Raw genomic sequence first — 18,259 nt, 5'->3', positions numbered from 1 at the left:
AATTGAAAAAGTTAAAAAAGAACTATCTATAAGTAAAAAAAAGAAAGACAGCAACCCTGTTTTCACAACCAAAATATGTATTTTAAAAGAACAAAAAACACCAACCATTAACAAAAATTAAAACTAAACAAAAATTAAACTAAAATTAAGAACAAACAAGGCAAAACAAAACATAAGTTAATTTGTACAGAAGTTAGTTTTAAAGATTAGCTAGCTAAAATTATTCAATTTCTTTTGAAATGTTATAATGTGTTTTTTATTTGTGAATCTTTAAAAATTTTGCTTGATGCTTTATATTGTTCTGATGAAACGCGTAATGTGTTTAAACTTTAGTAAACAATACAAGCATTAGTTGTTTTTTGTATCATTAATAAAGTAAGTATATTATTTTGAAACAGTTTATTGCTTTTTCAAGTATATTTTGTTTTATTGGTCAATAAGGTCGATACTTACCAAAAAAACTTGTAGGGATGGTGTTTTTTGGATAATAAAAGCATATTTCAAAATTAGATAAAGGTGTTGTAAATGAATTAAATTAAAGTTATCCTATTTGTATGGAAATAGTATATATATAAATATATATTTATTTATAATATGAAAAAATAACTAATTTTCAAATCGTTTACTTAGTTTTTATGCTTTATGCATCTCCTCAGAACGAAATAAAGAACAAAGTAAGATTTTTAAAGAATCACACTAAAAACACATTGTGACGTTTCAACTAAAATTGAATAATTTTAGTTAGCCTATTCTAAAAACAACTTATGTACAAGTTAACTTATTTTAGCTTATATATATAATTTATTGAAAAGACGATTTTAAAAATGCTTGAACATATGTTACATAAAGACAAAAAGATTGTCTCTAATCTTCAGCCAGTTCAAATTTAAAATAAAAAGCACTTTGGTAAACAAAGATGCAAAAGTTTACAAAAAAACAAAAATAATATGACGTAAGAATTGAACATTGTACATTACAAATATTCAGTACAAAAATCGATCTACCATCTAACTAATCAAACCACTAAAATTAACGAAAACAACAGTTAATTGACTATAAAATACTTCAAAATTTGTTGTACTTTAAGAGGAGCTTTTTCATATGTCGACAAGACGATATGAATTCGCTCCTCTTATTTAAACAACCTTCCTTTTTTAACACATACATAACGGCTGTTGATTCTTTTAAGCACAGCCTACAAACAGGGTTGTTACCATCTGCTATTGGCTGTGCTCTTTTTATCACCTCCCAAGTTAATTTAAAATCAATGTTTTTGCGCTTAAGGCCGCAAACATACTTCGAAATACAACAAATAATACTTCTTAAAATACAACAAATTTTGAAGTATTTTATAGTCAATTGACTGTTGTTTTCGTTAATTTTAGTGGTTTGATTAGTTAGATGGTAGATCGATTTTTGTACTGAATATTTGTAATGTACAATGTTCAATTTTTACGTCATATTGTTTTTGTTTTTTGTAAACTTTTGCATCTTTGTTTACCAAAGTGCTTTTTATTTTAAATTTCAACTGGCTGAAGATTAGAGACAATCTTTTTTGTCTTTATGAAACATATGTTCCAGCATTTTTAAAATCGTCATTTCAATAAATTATTTAAAAGCCCTTCAAGTAGGCTCAGTAGAAGGTGTTCAAGTTTGAACATTAACCTTATTTTATATATATATATATATATATAATATTATAATTGAAAACTAATAAAGGAGTACTTCTATAAATTTGGGACACGTTCAAAATGCACCCGATCAAAATCCACCCAGTCAAATTCGAGAACCGCTTATCGATCGAGGGTAAGGATTAGGGGTAACAGTGATAGTGAAAAAAAAAACGGATGGATTTTGAACGCGCGTGGATTTTAATAGTATACTATAAATTTATATGTTTTGAGAAATTTTTATAACTTAAAATAAGCTGCAGGCCCGATAAGTTTGCTTAACGGGCTGGAACAACCCAGCAAGTGTGTACTGGCAACTTGTGATTTATTTAATGAACTTTGCACAATATATTTTGAGGAGAACTGGTATAAAGAGTCAAAAAATATTTGTAGTTCAAAAAATAATTAACTTAACTAGATTTTATAACTGACTCATAAAAAGTTATTTTTCTAGTAAAAGTAATAAAAGCCAGGTGACGTAATTGCAAATAAGAAGCCTAATTACAAAATATTAGATGGAACTTAAGAATTTTACTAGACACTTAAAAATTGGTTTTTTTATTTGTTCATAAAGTATTTACTACTTTAGAGAATCAAATATTTTTTATTTTGCATATACTCTGAACCGTACTATTTAAAAAAAAAGTTATATAAAAATGAAAATTTAATTAAAACTATAAATAAGGCTTGAACCAGGGTTTCCCAAAGTGAGCAAAAGCGCCACATTGGGGGAAATATTTAAAAAGGTTTCAAAAATGTAAATGGGTAATTAAACAGTAAAGGGGGTGATATTTGATAAAAGAGTGCAATTATTTTTTAAGTTGTGCTAAATAGGCGATTACGAAAAAGGAATTTGGGAAATCCTGGTTTAAACGGAAATGAATAAGTCTGTACACTGTTTAATTGACTATTAGTTTTTTACAACTTATACTTAATCTTTAAAATATTATGAGCTTGTAATGTATTTAGATAATATACAAATTAATATAGAAAAACAATTCTAAAGCTTTAATATAAAAGTATACAGATAAAGAAAATTTTTCTTAGGTAACTAATTTAGTTTTAATCTAAAATCAAAATAAATATATCAACTTTATTGATTTACATAAAACTTCATTTACTATACAAAAAAAAATTTAACTAGCAATTTTCTAACTACAAATTTTTGTACGATTCAGCGAATATTACAGATGCAGTTAGACAATAGCGACGATGTGGAAATTTTTGAAATAAGGCCTAAGTACATTATACCAGATACCAACTGTTTTATTGATGAGCTTACTACTATCAAAAAGATTATTCACCATGCTTATTTTACTGTTTGCGTTCCTGTTGCCGGTTTGGTGTTTTATACTTATTTTTATCCAGACCTTATATTAATCTAGTGCAATTAAACTTTTTTTTATCTAATGAAAGTTTAAAGTTTTATGTAAGAAGTGTTAGTCATGCAAATACTTCTATAAATTTATTCAAAACTAAATATATGTAATTGCAATTGTTTTATAAAATACTACCAAGTTTTTTTTTATGTAAAGATACTCAAACTTGCGAGTTTTTAGTAGTACATTTTTTTATATTTTTAATAGTGATATTTACTCTCTTAATTTTCTAGTTCTAATTTCCTATACGGTTTTGAATTAGCCTATTTTCATAACATAAAGTGCTTAAATCTTTATGTACCATTTGCAACTATGTCTGTATAGATTACTCATTTTGTTTTTATTACACGAACGTTTTAAAACTAGAGTTTCATTTTCAAGTGATAAATGTTAAATGAAATTGAAAGTATTTGATTAGTTAACAGTTTAGAAATTAAGTTTGAAATATGACGTTTGAATATAAGATTTAAATAGAAACAAATTTTAATGTTTAGCAAGTAAAGCTTAAGTAAGGATATTTTAATTAGTAAATTGTTAATAGTTTAGCTTTTTAATTTAATTTCATTTGCGTATTTAAATTAAGCCGTTCATCCTCAATCAGTATTGATTCCAGTATGTTTACATCGTTTCAAAACTTTAAAGTTTGTACTATGTTTGAATTTTGACTGCGTTTGCAGCTAAATAGGTGGTCGAATATTGCGTTGTTTTTATCTATTCCTCAGTGGTCTGAAAATATTTGCTAGACTTTTCGTGATGTCTCTCTAATATAGGAGATGCTCTGATCTGCAGTATAGGTGTATCTATAAATAATGTTGACGTCAAATACTTCCAAGCATTTACTTTTAATGCAGAATTGATCAGTTTTTTTTTTGGTGGTGTAGACCGGTTTAATAACAATGTAGTGTCTTTAAAATATGGATGCTATTTGTTTTTGGAATCATAATGAACAATACCAACGTAAACTATTAAGTAATTGAGAAATTGCCGTTTCTGAACACTGAAGTAAAGCAAGTAAAACCAATTACACACAATTGTTTACAGAAAACCAACAGACACAGGCCTAACAATGTAACACACTAGTATTTCTCCAAAATCTTGGAAACTAAGTTTGATGAACTTTTTTTCTAGACAGAGCGCTAAATACATTCTTAAATTTTACCGCTTTCAAAGAAGAACTTAGAAAAGTTAAAAACTTATTAATTAAGAAAAAGTGCCCAAGATTAACAAATTTCTTGAGATTCAAAAAATCTTCAACATTCAAACAAAACCAGAAGATTAACACTAAAAATGAGAAGACAGAAATCGAATATTTCTATTATTTTACAAAAATGTATGTTGGTTATTGTTCATTACGATTCCAAAAACGAATAGCATCCATATCTCAAAGACACAACATTGTTAAAATCGGCCTATACCAGCAAAAAAACTCAGTTAAAAAACTTTAAATTACAGTAAATTTTACTTTTACAGTTCTAGACCTTTCATGCCTCAAACTGTAAAAATAATAACTTATTTGTCAAAGGACTTATTGCAAATACTATAAAATTTCATCTATGTAAACGATTAAAAAAACATTAAGAAATAAAAACAAGTTGAATTGTTGAAAAAGGTTGCTTTAAAGTACAAGAGAGGATATATTTCAAATAAAGTATTTTAACATTAACTTTTGTATTTACTATACAAAACGATATAAATTTTTCTGCTTTTTAATGTCTACTCTCAAAAAGTACTCTAAATTTTGTAATTTTTGTTTTTATTCAAAGTTATAACGTTTAAATATACATATCGTTCAAAATAAATCGTGAAAATATACTCATTTGAAAATCAAAAAAATTAAAACAGTGTACTTAGAGCTGAAAGGCCTTAGTCAGGACATAAAAAAGAAGCATGAGTTTGGAATTGAAAGTGCGGAAAATCGCGAACACGCGATATTCGTTCATCAGTCAGCAAGTGCTGCATACCGATTCATCAAAAATATTTTTGAAAATGCCTCAAGTGGTAAGGTCTTTGATATATCTGAAGGTGAGTTGAAAATGAAGTTACTCACTCACGAAGCCAATGAACTTCACAACTTGAGCTTTGTAAACCAGCACTGCAATAACAATCAGGTTTGATAAAAACTTTTTTTAAAGACTAAAGAGAATATATTAACAATTTTTACTTGTGTTATATATTAAAACAACGTCTTTAATCTTAGATTCAAATAACGTAGATGATTTATAAACAAATTAATTGTATATATCTGAAATTTTGAAACTCATGTCCTAAAGTAGTGGTTCCCAATCTTTTTGATGCCCCGCACCCCTAACACTATATGCTATAACTATTTATTAATAATTTGATTATAACATCATTGATTTCATTTATTAATAGTTTGTATTTTAATTTTTATGATAGTGTACTATATTAACAAAAAAAAAATTATTTGGAAATTTAAAAACATGACAAACTATATTCGAACAAGTTTTATCTATTTTTTATGAGGTAGAAAACATTAGAACTCACTCTTCCCTCTGCAACGGTAAACGTTTTCTAAAGGTCAAGCAAGTGAGTTTGGAGCTCATATTTTGTAACTCTACCTGCTCATTTTTAAACTAACTAAAAAATTATTTAGTATTCAATTAAACGAAAAAAAAAAACAAATCTATCTTAATAAAAAACTTTTTTTTTCAATTAACATTAACAAAAAAATTAACTAATCTTATATATTCAATAAAAAAATCTTAAATAACACGTCGTTATACTCACAATGTTATTGAAATTCTATTCATGCAATGTTATTTTGAAAAGATTAAGAACTTAATTTTAAATCTACTCTAAAGTTAATGACTTTTTTGTTCCTGTTTTTTATCAAAACTTTCTGAAAACGTGGCATTTTGTTGCTGATGGCAATGTGCATGTCTGCCTGTGCATTCAAGCGGTTTCTTGATTTAGTTTTTATTGACAATAGAGTACTAAATCCAGACTCGCACAAGTAAGTCGTCGCTAGCTCATAAACTGTTTTAAACAATTAATGGCCAGTTATGAATATAAAATATTTTAAGAATAGGTGATTAAAATTCACAGGTGTAAAACTTTAAGAAAGCTTTACTGAAATGTTAATTCTAAACTAACAGGTATTAAATGAAGTTAATTAAATGAATTTACTTTTAGAAAAGCGCTCTTGCTCTATGACGTATTAATAAAATTAATTTATTCAGAAAATTAGCGCCGACTTCTTTTTATAACAAAATGTACTTTTTAACTTTATTAACTTTATCAGAGAGTGAAAATATCCTTATTTATCATACAAAAATGAAAAGCCATCTCGCACCCCTGGTTGGGAACCCCTGTCCTAAAGTATATAAATATTATTGACGTTTTATTGTTTAAGTTTTCTTGTCTATTCTTCTTGTTTTACTATATCCTGATAACGATTCATAATCAACAACTTTTTTTATAAATCAACTTCTATGTGTGATATATCCTTTACAGTTAACAGTTTAAAATAAAATTTATAAAATGATTGTTATTACATTTAAACTATTTTTGTCAACCATTAAACTATTTAATTTTTATTCTTTAAAAAAACTAATATAAATAATGAATATCTATTTTTAATAGCATAGTATAATCGTCAAATGATGATTAACTTTTCTTAATTTTTTTCTAACACTTTTAGTGATTGGTTTGAAATCATTAAATTTTATTGAGTTATGAAGATTAGTATTAAAAATTAATGAACTGCTAATGTTTGAACAATTTTGTTGATTTTTTTACAAAAGTTATAATTAATTAAATTCTATTACTTATAATGCTGTTTTTGCATTTTTGTTTTAGTCACTGGTTAATAACTATGTGTAGTTGTGAAATATGCACGGCATTAATTTTGCACGAGGGGTCACTTTTGCACGAAAGGTCACTTTTGCACGGGTTGAAATTTTTTATAGTTCATTTTATTATTTTCATAATTTTAACCTTTTTTTTACTATCACTGTTACCCTTACCCTCGGTTGGTAATTTTTTTTTTCTTTTTGTTGTTTATTTTATTTTTTTTTTTATCAATAGTTTTCATCAGTTTTTTTTTTTCTTAGTTTTTAAAACTAAAATACTTTTATTAATAATTTTTATTAGTTATAACTTTCTTTCTTATTTTTACTATCATTGTTACCCCTTACCCTTGGTCAATAACTTATTTATTCTTCTTTTTTGTTAATTTATCTTTTAGTTTTTATCATTTTTTTCTTGTGCTTTTTTCACTCTCGTGTAAAAAGTGTCTTTGTGCAAAAATGTCCTATCGTTTAAAAGTGTCTTCGTGCATATTTGATCCGTTCCCAATTGCTATTGCTTTTAAATTATAACTATTTAGAAAGTAATGATTTGTAAAGTAAAATCCAAATTTGTTCAGAGTAAGTACCATATTATTCTATTTATAATTTCTAAATTTTTATCTTAGTAGTATTAGTATTTAAACGAATTTATTTTACACTTTTTTTTTTCTTTTTTTTATATAATACAGTTATAAACTTTTGTATTAATAAATAGTTAATAACACGTTGATAATAACTTTTTTGTAAAGACAATTAAGAGGGTTAAATAATGTTTTTTCAAGAATTGAAAAAACTGTAAAATATAAATCTTATGCAACAGAGCAATGACAATGCCATCTTGCAAACTGTGCTGAAACACGAGAGAAAACTTGCCCATACTGACAAGAAGCAAGATAAAAATATTGTTATGGAAACTGTGCTGCTTACAGACGACAGAAACTTGCGTGTCAAAGCCCATGCACAGAACATTCCATGTCAGCCCCTTCGAAAGTTCTTTCGGTGGGCTGTCGTTTGAAGTATGAGTTGTTCAAGCGGCTTTATGCTATAAAACAACTACGATAACGTGCAACGGTACTTTACAGAGAGGTCTATTGGCAGGAGCTAAAATGTGGTTGTTTGTTAGTGTTTTTGTAAGAAAGCAACGCACATTTTTTTTTTTCGAAGTCTCAAAGTTTTACTGATGTTTAGAATTTTAACTATTCTTAAAGTTTGTGATGGCTCAAAGCAACATAAAAACTGTAGTTTGTTAGACTAACATATAAGTTGTAAACATACAAATGAATTTTAAAGTGTTTTTATGTGTAAATTTTTTTTTGATTTTTTTTGTTTACAACTGACAGGGTTGCCAAAAAACCTGGAATTTTGGAAAAACCTGGTATTTGAAAAATGTTGAAAAAACCTGAAATTGGAACGAAATAACTAAAAAGCCTTGAGTTGTGTACAACTTTTACTTGTTAAGTAGTAAAATTTCGATTTGACACAAAGAATCTATCGTATAGCTATAGATAACATTTTTGTCATCATAAATTTTCTTTTTAATAAAAAACATATTTAAATAAGCATTAAGATATATTTTCAATGTATTTATACTATTTAACACTTTTTTTTTACCTTAAACTTTATTATAAACTAAAAATAGACCCAAAAACTTGTAATTTAAAAAACCTGGAATAAATTTTGAAAACCTGGAGAAAATTTTCCGAAAACATTTTGCAACCTTGAACTGAGTACTAAAATCTTATATAACATTCCATTTTAAAGTGGTTTAGAACTAGACAACTAATGTTTTCAAATTTAAATTCAGTTTAAAAAAAGTTTATTGCTTTTAGCTTGATGTGTATAATTTGTTTTTTTTTACCTTTCTGAATTCATAGAAATATAAAAGACAAATTTGTAATGAATGACAAGTTTCTTTTCTAATGTTTTAAATTGATTTATTTTATTTAGTTTATAAAATTACAACGTCTTGCTAAAAAAGAGTTTAAAGAAATGCATTTCAGCTTTTCAAATAGGTTGAATAGTTGCTTGTTTACTTGTGTAAAATTTTTTCAATTTTCTTATGTTTGTTCCACGTTTCAATGAAACTTATTTTCTTTAAATTTCAGTATTCTATACTGAATAAATAAGAATTTTATAGACAGAAGTGTTTTGTTAGACGTTTCAAACTCAAACTTAAGTAATTTACTTTTATTTATTATTTACTTAAGTCCTTATATCTTTCAAAGTTCGATAATTGTATTCTTAAAACCACAACTTATAGTATAAAAGATAACTTTTTTTAAATGCATAAAAAAATTGTAAAGAATAATTCTTTGTTTAATTTGCTAAGTTTATTTAGTTTTAAATAATGAACGATCTTTAAAGACAGTATTAGATAAATGTACTATATAATGAGCTGTATAACTATTTGTGCCCCAGATCATTTCGAGTACAAAAACTATTTGAAGGGTATTAAAAGCGTATAGAATATTATAATGCATAATTAGACTTGAGAATAACTAAACAGAAGTTTAACATAGTTAATTTTGAAAATAAAAGTAATCTATTATTTGAAACATATGAAAACACTGGCAACACAAATAAATTATAAGAAATCCATTTCGACTAATCGGGAATGCTCATCGTCTGTTTATTTTACTACTTAGTTCACGTCGCATTGTAATCCCTCAATGATGTAAAACAAAGGGATCATTACTTCCTGTAGTCAGTTTAGAAACACGCTCTTCTTCAACTGGACTTACAATCGGTTCACACTTATACTCCAATTGTTGTTGTTTCACCGGTAGTGGCATCATTTTCACCGGTAATTGTTTTACCAACATCATTCAAAGATTTACGAAGTTCGGTGCTGGGTAGAATTTTATAGCTATCATGGAGTGCCTTTAAATTAAACTGTCTGATACTGGATTGTACATACAACCTTAAAAATCCCTGTTTTCCAAAGAAGCATAAATTCTAACTACAAATTAGTTGTGTGGTATACCACCATTATCACTCCTGTCCCATTTTTGCTGATGAGCACCACTCTTATATTTCAGTGAGGCTTTTGAGATCTGATGATATAAAAACTGATGGTTATTTATAATCAAGAGTTGTGCCATGTTTATAAGACAGATATAAAACCTGGTCACTGAATCACCAGCATAAGCAGTACCATCACATTTTATCACTTTTTTTCAGTTTCCAGAGGTTTGACTGCACGCAAGCATCAGCTAATTATTTTAACCTTGCAAAGTTGTTTTTGTAATGTTTACTATTTTAATCCATTCAACAAGAACGATAATTTTCTTTTTTATAAAAAACAGCATTCACGAATAATAGCTTCCTATTTAAATTGTTAAGTTAATTTAGTTATAAATACTTCAAAACTTTATTGTATTGAGATATTTTTTCAATCTATAATTTAAAACTTTAAAAGTTAGTAAGAATAATAAAGCTTATTGTTGGCTATAGTTTAAAACCCAAATAAACAAAAAACTCAAACTATGTAATTTAGATTTAATAATTTAAGATATTTTTAATAAATAATTAAAACTTTTAAAATTATTTAACAAATTGACTTTAATTAATTACCTTAAAGCGGTATATTTCTTGTATTTATTTTGCTTGCATTTTATCTATCCATTCATTTTCTAAAAAGTCTAATGCTGAATGATTTTTAGTGGTGTCTAATTGAAAATGTTTCTTCAAAATAATTTTTTAATGTTGTGTTTTTTTTTTTGGCTTAGTGTAGTTTAAGTGCTGCTTTAACATTAATATGATTAGCAATCGTACTTTTTGAGTCGTGTCTATGAGACCACAAACTTTGCAAAAAGTGCGTGATTGTCTGACCAACGTAAAAATCATTACATTTACTTCATTTTGCCGCATAAATTTCCAAAAAAATTAGTAATTTAAGTTTTTTTAATTTTATTGTTTTTTTTTGTTTTGAAAATTAGTTTTTTACCAACCTTTAAGTTCAACCTTCTTCGCCGCAGTTGCTAATAAAAAATTTCTTCAAGGATAAAACTTCTTTTTCAACACCAACTTGATGAGCTCGGACTCTTTCTATGACTAGGTAATCAATATTTCGTGAAAACCCAAACTGCATAGATTATTTTAAGTCAGCCTGAAAAACAATAACGACTTACAAACGTAAATTGTAAGTCGGAGCACATACTTTTATAATGAAAGTTATACATGCCATAAATGAGTATATTTTTTGATAATTTAAATTAATAAATAAGTAACATTCTATTGCAAGACAAAACATTTATTTCATCATTAGGTTTTAATACAACTTGAGCTAGCTTTTGGAATTTACATTTAATGTTTTGAAGTTATTGAAATTTAGAATACTCATGATAGTTTATTATCAACTGAAGCTCTTTTAATTAAGAAACTTAAACTCAACTTGAATAATCAACTTGGTCCTGATATAAGATATAAAGTTATTACTAACATTTTTTACGAATCCATTTCGCTCTTGATTGTTTAAACAATCCATTTTGTGCTAATTACTTGTCTTGATTGTTACTTGTTTATTTTTGACAAAGTCTACTCTGTTTATCTTACTTCATTATTTTTACAAGTATATAAATAGTTTCTGATAAAGGAATAAGTAAACTCCAAAAGCTAGCTCAAGTTGTAATAAAACCAAATAATGAATAAAGTGTTTTGTTCTGCAATAGAATAGTGTTTAAAAACTTTTAAAGGTCATCCTTTACTAGAAGTAAAGAAGACGATTTTTTCCATTATATTTAATTTAGATTCGAAATGCGTTATTGTGTTTTAAATATAAGTATTGTTAATAAAATCGGTTTAAATTACAACTCCTTAACTTTTAGAATAAAAGTAATATTTTAAAAAACTAGTTATTTTATAATGACTTATATATGGATTAAATAGAAACACCTTAAAATTTAATTTGCTCAACAGTCTTTCAGCTAATTTTTGTTACTTATCAGCTTAAAAAAAAGTAGTCCCAAGTAAAAACTATTTTGTTTCAATTTAAGTGGTTTATAGTACAAGGGTGACATTTAGCTTTTTAAGTGGGGTAGCGCATGACTTACTTCTTTCGTAAAATAGCATTTAGTAAACATAGATGAAAAATTTATGAACAAATTAAATATTTACTGGTTATTTAGAAAAACTATTTTTAATGATATTATTATAATTGTGTATTAAAAAATTAATTATACTTTTAATCGTTTATTTGACTTATAAATTATCATTTTATAAGGAATAGACTCTAAAGCAGGTTTTTCAAATTAACTGGGTCATATGGCCACTTTGAGGTCATATCAGAAATTTTTAAGTCATAAGCTGCAATAGGGGGCCGTAACTAATAAAGAGGCCACATGACTATGAAGGTAATAACCCCATAGTTTTTAACTTACACTATATAGATATTCTGAAGTTTATGACGAAGTGCAAAAAAAGGTCTTAGGTGTATCAAAAGGTAGTTTTGAAACTTACACTAGGTATTACAAACCTTTCTAAAACTAGTACTAGATATCTTAGAGTTCATGATAAAGAGCAAAAAGAAAGGTTCTAAGGAACTTTTTTGAAAAATTTTTTTGATTGCCATTGCTTATTTAATTTCTTCAAAGGGGGCCTTATGAAAACATTTTGGGGAAACCATTTTTAAAGAAAAACACGAAAAGTTATAATATTAAATACTATTCAATTCCAGGGCTGTAATTTCTAACGGTATTTATAAATAAGTTAAAGTGTTTAATATTTTAAAGTATTAATTTTAAAATATAAAAACGACGATAACTATGTACAACTTATTACTTTCACGAACAATAAATACAAAATGGTGCAAGACGCTTGATTTTTCTACACATAAATCTTATAAGAACTTCAACATCGATAAAAATGGTAAAGACGATATTTCTGAACTAAGAAGTTCTATCAAAATTGCTCATTGTTCCCATCTGCGGCCTCGCAGTCTCACGTTAACTATTTCAAATTGAACCACAGCTTACGTCTTCGGCCTCGAATTCTCAAGTAAGCTGTTTTATAACGTTTTTTTTTTGTTAATCTCTGCGGCCTCGCACTCTCAAGCTAACTATTTTATATTGTACTGCCATTCATGTATCCGGCCTCGTAGTCTCACGTGTATTTTTCCACAAAGAAAGAGTCGGCCCGTTGAAGCAGCCTAGATCCGTTCCGTAGGGTAGTTGAGGTATAATAACCTGTTGATCGATGTGTTTGATCGTTTATATACATTTTACTCTCTCTCTTTTGCAGGTGGCTCGACATGTTAAAAGTTGCAGGTGTCTTGGTATGTTAGAAGCTGCAGGTGTCTCGGCATGTTGGTAGCTGCATGTGTATAGGAATTTTGAATGCTGCAGGTGTCTCAACATGTTTTAATAGCTGTTTACATTCTCACCTAACTTGCACACGGCACTTAATTAATACAAAAACATATTTTTTGCCTTTGTCAGTCAAAAAGTATCGAGTAGAATTTTAAATATAAGTTAGAAAACTATTGTTATTATTTACTTGAAAGTCATGTTTTAAAAAGAATTTTTAATTGAAAAAGTTTTTAAACACAATTTTGATACAAGCATCGATATATGGACGATTGAAGTGAAATGAGTATAATTTCGCATCAATGTTCAACACTCTTTTTCTTTTGGTCCACCAAAAACTGATCGTTTTAACAGTTTGTAGACAATATTGACGCATGACATTTTTACTTTTTTTTTACACGTTGAGTTTTAAATTATTCTTATCAAGATATTTCTAATTTAGAAAAACTTTAAATATAAGTGACAATCAAAAAATTAAATGGCACTCTCTTAAAATTTAGCTATTTCAGCCCTAGAACTATTCAAGTATCTTCAAAATAAAGTCAATTTTTACTTAAATGCCGAGTTTAAAGAAAACTTCTTATTTGTTTCATAATAATGTGGTGCTTAAGTTTTGAAGTTACAAAGCCTGCTTATTATGAACTAATAAAATCAAAAAAAAAAATATCAAAAGAAAGTATCATTCTAAAAAGCTAAAAATGTGCTTTAATGTGGTACAATTATCGGATGCTATATTTCTAAAATGAATGAAAGCTTTTTATACATAAACTTGTTTTTTACAGGTAAATAGTGTAGTTAAACATTTATAACTTGTTAATGAACACAATTTAAACTTTTATTTTAATTAAAAGCCTTTAAGTTAAGTAAAAGCTTATATGATTATCAAATTCATTTTGCACTAACAATATCTGTTGATATAAATTATATTTAAGGTTTGCATTTTATCGTTAAACAAGTTAAAACAAAAAGTATCTATATTTCTTAAATATTTGTGTTTTTATGCGTTACTTCAAGTTTAAGCGTTTTAAATCTTTATGTTTTGTTCTATTTTTTTTTAGATTGTTAAGTATTTATTAATAAAATTAAGATACTTACTAAAGCACACCACACATCAGCTTTTAATTTTTTAGAGCATGTAATGACATACAAATACTCGAGCATGACATTTAAAATTGAAACATACTAACGTCTATTCTAGAAACTCTTTATTTTTGGAATTCTATAAACTCTGCTGCACTACATTAATATTTACAATAAAACACCCTTAATTAATCTATTTTTGTTAAGCATAAAAATGATTTAACTATTTTTTTTGTTTTAAAAAGCTTTAAAAACTTTTTTTCATATTTTTAATTATTATACTATTAATTTATTTTCTTAATACATTTTTTTTGCAATAAATCAAGTAAAATTACTATAAGTATAAGTATTCTTATAAGTTTGTTGGTGCGTTTGTATTGTAAGGTTTTTTATCGATGTGTTTGATCTTTTTTATACATTTTTACTTTTTCTGTTGCAGGTGGCTTGGCATTTTGACAGTTGCAGGTGTCTTGGCATGTTGGAATAATAGATAAATAATAGCAAAAATACTTTTTATTGATAGTTTAAAGATATTTTTTTCCGATAACATTGCTTTTGTGGTAGCATCGTATATATGATATATTTTTTAAGGGTGCATGAGCACAACAATTCAAATTCGGACATTACAATTTCCGACTATTCAAATACTTTAAAATTAATTCAAAGGACCTTAACTCAAAAAGTTATGTAAAATTTGAAAAAATATAATATTTGTATGTAGGTCTTTTTAATTTCACAATATTTTCTTTATTTTTGCAAAATTTTAAATTGTTATTTAAACACTTTAGTAAAGCTGTATTTCATACTTTAAGTTTATTATCAAACAAATAGTATTGTAACATTTAAGTTCAAAACAATTTAAAAAGTAGTAATAACTTTAGTAGAAAAATTTTAATTGAAAAAAGTATACTTTTGTTTTCTTTAACCTAAATTATATTTAAGCAGTTATATTGATGAAAATAGTATTCAGTTAAATATTAAACTGATTATATGTTTATTAGCGCCACTTAGAAAAATGTATAAAAAACAAATCATTTGCATTTGTTTTGTACTTCATAGACAGAGTGTCTTATAAATATTAAAAACAAAAATAATTCAATGCTTTATATTTCAAAAAGTATTCAATTTAAAAAAGAACTGTGCATAGGAATACTGCAGGTTAATTAGTTTTGTGTGGTTTTAAAACAATATCTTTAATTCAATATTTATTGAGATATACCATTTTATACTGATAACAGTAAGTTGACTATTTCTTTACAAATAATTTGTTTAAAAAAATCGTACATAAGGATTGAGTAGAATATTATTTTATATGTATAATAAAATATTAAGTAAAAACTGTTTGTTTATCGTCAGATTTTCCGAAAAAAACTGAAAAAACGCCATAATGAACCATTTTTTAAATGGGCTACAGCACCGTTCATACTAAACCAGTATAAAAAATAAATAATAGTTCGAAAACTAGATACTCTAAGGTAAAAGATGGTATATAAAACATTAATGTAGAAGTAAAAGTAAGGATGCGAGTAAGCCTGAAAACTAAAGAACTTTAGTAAAACTAAAAACCGTAAAAGTTGTAACGTAAATAGAATGACGCTTGTTAAAAGTATAGTTACTTTTAGTAATTTTTGAATATCTTAGGACATTTTTTAAATTTTGCAAAACTAAAAAACGGCCTGTAGATTTTAATTACACCTACGAATATATTATTTAATTTGTTTCAAAAGTACATTACTTTTTGAGAGATGGTCTTTTAAATAATTTCTAAGGAATTGAATTGCCATGTAACAATCTTAATATGTAAAATAGGATATCTTCTTAATACAAAATATGTTATATTTAAGTTACTAAATACTATCTTAAAAGGGGATTAAATAAAAATAATGTTAGCTCTTGTTTAAATTCAACAGCAGCTTCTGAAAAATTTTACTTTTCTAAATACCACAATCTGTTTTCCATTTTTATGATAAACCAAGCAAGTTTTATCATTTGTAATTTGAGTTTCCAATTAGTGTTTAACACAAAATTCTGCTAAAAAATAAAAACAACATTAAAAAAAAACACTCAGTGGACCATCATGTTCAAACACTAACATATTTTTTTAATGGTAAAAAATATCAGTCTCCAACTTTAATCTTTAAGACAATAACAGTTTTTTTAGGAACTTAATGGTTTTCAAAGTTTTAAAACCCAATAGATCTGTTTTCATTTTTTAACTCATTTGTATAAGATATAATAGTAAAAATTATATTTGAACGAAATGATATTTTTTTTTTTTGTAGAAAAACATCAGAAAATACTCACTTTCCCCTCTGCAACGATAAACGTTTTCTGAAGGTCAAGCAAGTGAGTTTGAACTCATCACATGTTATTCCATCTGCCCTATCTTCAAATTAACTAAAAAAAGAAATTACCTTTTAACTAAAAACAAAACTAAAAATGTCTATGTATTAAAATTTTTTTTAGCTAACTGAAATAAAATCTAAACCTAACCCTTTATTGAAAAAACCTCTGGTGACACGTCATTTGGCAAACACTCACAAGGTTAAAATCTCAACACTAAAAACCAAAAAGTGTGGGAAAATCATGAAGCTCAAATCCCCAAGTAAGTATTTGCCGACCCTACAACAAAAAACACACCAACAATCCAATCATGTGATCACTGTCACCAGTGTGAACTCACAATCAGCTGTTGTAAACTCAAATAAACCAATATCTAATTTTAAGTATTTAGTTCTAAAAAAAAACTAACTAGAATAAAGAAATACTGTAAGTAGGAAAAAAAGATACTACTTGTATTGAAAAAATAACATGAATTTATCAAGTTTATTGTTGATATATATATATCAACAATAAAGTCAATTAATAATAAGATTTTTAAAAATTTGTTAGTATTAACTTTGTACAAGACTCAAAAAAAAAAAAAATAAAAGAATAAAATAATAATAAACAAATAAAATAAGTGAAAAAATAAATAAAATAAATATTAAACAAATAAAAAATAAAAAACTAAAGCTTTTAAAATAATTAATTAAAAGATAAATAAAAATGTTGTATTAAATTTATACTTATACCTCTAGTTTCTAATAAAAAAATAAGAATAAATGAATTATATTAAATCTAACACAATAACAAAATTAAAACAAGTAAAACAACTTAGAAATAAACAAAAATTATTACAATAATTTATAACAATCACTCTTTCATTACCAGGACATTCATAAAATAAAGACCCACACATCACAATCTGGTCCAAAATAACATGAATCAAATTTCAACACAAACAAAACATACATGTAGAAGCACTCTAGATCTACTCCATGTAGTTATTCAACAACAAAAATTTTTTATATCTAAATTTAAAAGGATCTTTTTTTAAGTTTTTAAAAGTTTCAGGGACACTAGACCAAAACTTGGGACCCAAATACATAAACAGTTTAGGCCAAGTCTTGTTCTAGGTCTTTCAGTTATAAAATTCATTTTCTTTGAAAATCTTGTATTGTGTGGGTGAACAGAGCTAGCAAGTGTAAATCTATTGTGTTCTACATCAAACCCTGTTATAGTATTACGCATCAACTTACAAATTTGCAATTTATACACATCCTTTAGTTTTAGCACACCAGTTTTTTTAAACAAAGGGTTTGTTGTGGTCAAGGCAGGCACATGACAAACATACCTGATCACTCTTTTTTGCATACAAACAATTGGTTTTAAGTAACAGTCAGCAGCACTACCCCAAACAGATATACAATATTGGATATGCAAATAAAACAAACTATAATATACCAATTTAAGTGTAAATGTGTCCAAGTAGTATCTCAATTTTGACAAAACATAACAACTCCTAGACAATTTTGATTTCAGAGAACTCAAATGTTTCTTCCAATTCAGCTTATCATCCAAAACCACACTCAAGTATTTTATACTATCACTCTGCTCAATAAGAAAACTATTAACCGTAACACTAAATTCACAATTTTTTGAAATTTTGTTAAAAAGCAAAAATTTAGTTTTTGAAT

The 18,259-nt window shown here is 26.3% G+C and overlaps 1 protein-coding gene across 2 annotated transcripts in view; it reads left to right on the top strand.

The window, feature by feature from the left end:
* The window catches only part of LOC145835524 (telomerase-binding protein EST1A-like), a 39,360-nt gene extending 30,667 nt beyond the window's left edge, over positions 1-8,693 (top strand). The window contains exons 21-23 of one of the 2 annotated variants that reach the window (XM_082943167.1): positions 2,861-3,008; positions 4,892-5,157; positions 7,679-8,693. In XM_082943167.1, the coding sequence (XP_082799293.1) occupies positions 2,861-3,008; positions 4,892-5,157; positions 7,679-7,873 (609 nt within the window). In that variant the 3' untranslated portion in view covers positions 7,874-8,693. Of the gene's footprint in view, positions 1-2,860; positions 3,009-4,891; positions 5,158-7,678 lie in introns of those variants that run through there. The other variant, XM_082943168.1, reaches the window with a different exon arrangement.
* The last annotated feature ends 9,566 nt before the right edge of the window (positions 8,694-18,259 follow it).

This window comes from Thalia democratica, chromosome 5 (genome assembly GCF_965202585.1).
Source record: "Thalia democratica chromosome 5, ktThaDemo2.hap1.1, whole genome shotgun sequence".
Classification (NCBI taxonomy): Eukaryota; Metazoa; Chordata; class Thaliacea; order Salpida; family Salpidae; genus Thalia; species Thalia democratica.
Note: the sequence above shows the minus strand (reverse complement) of the source record. Positions and strands in the feature narration are given on the sequence as shown.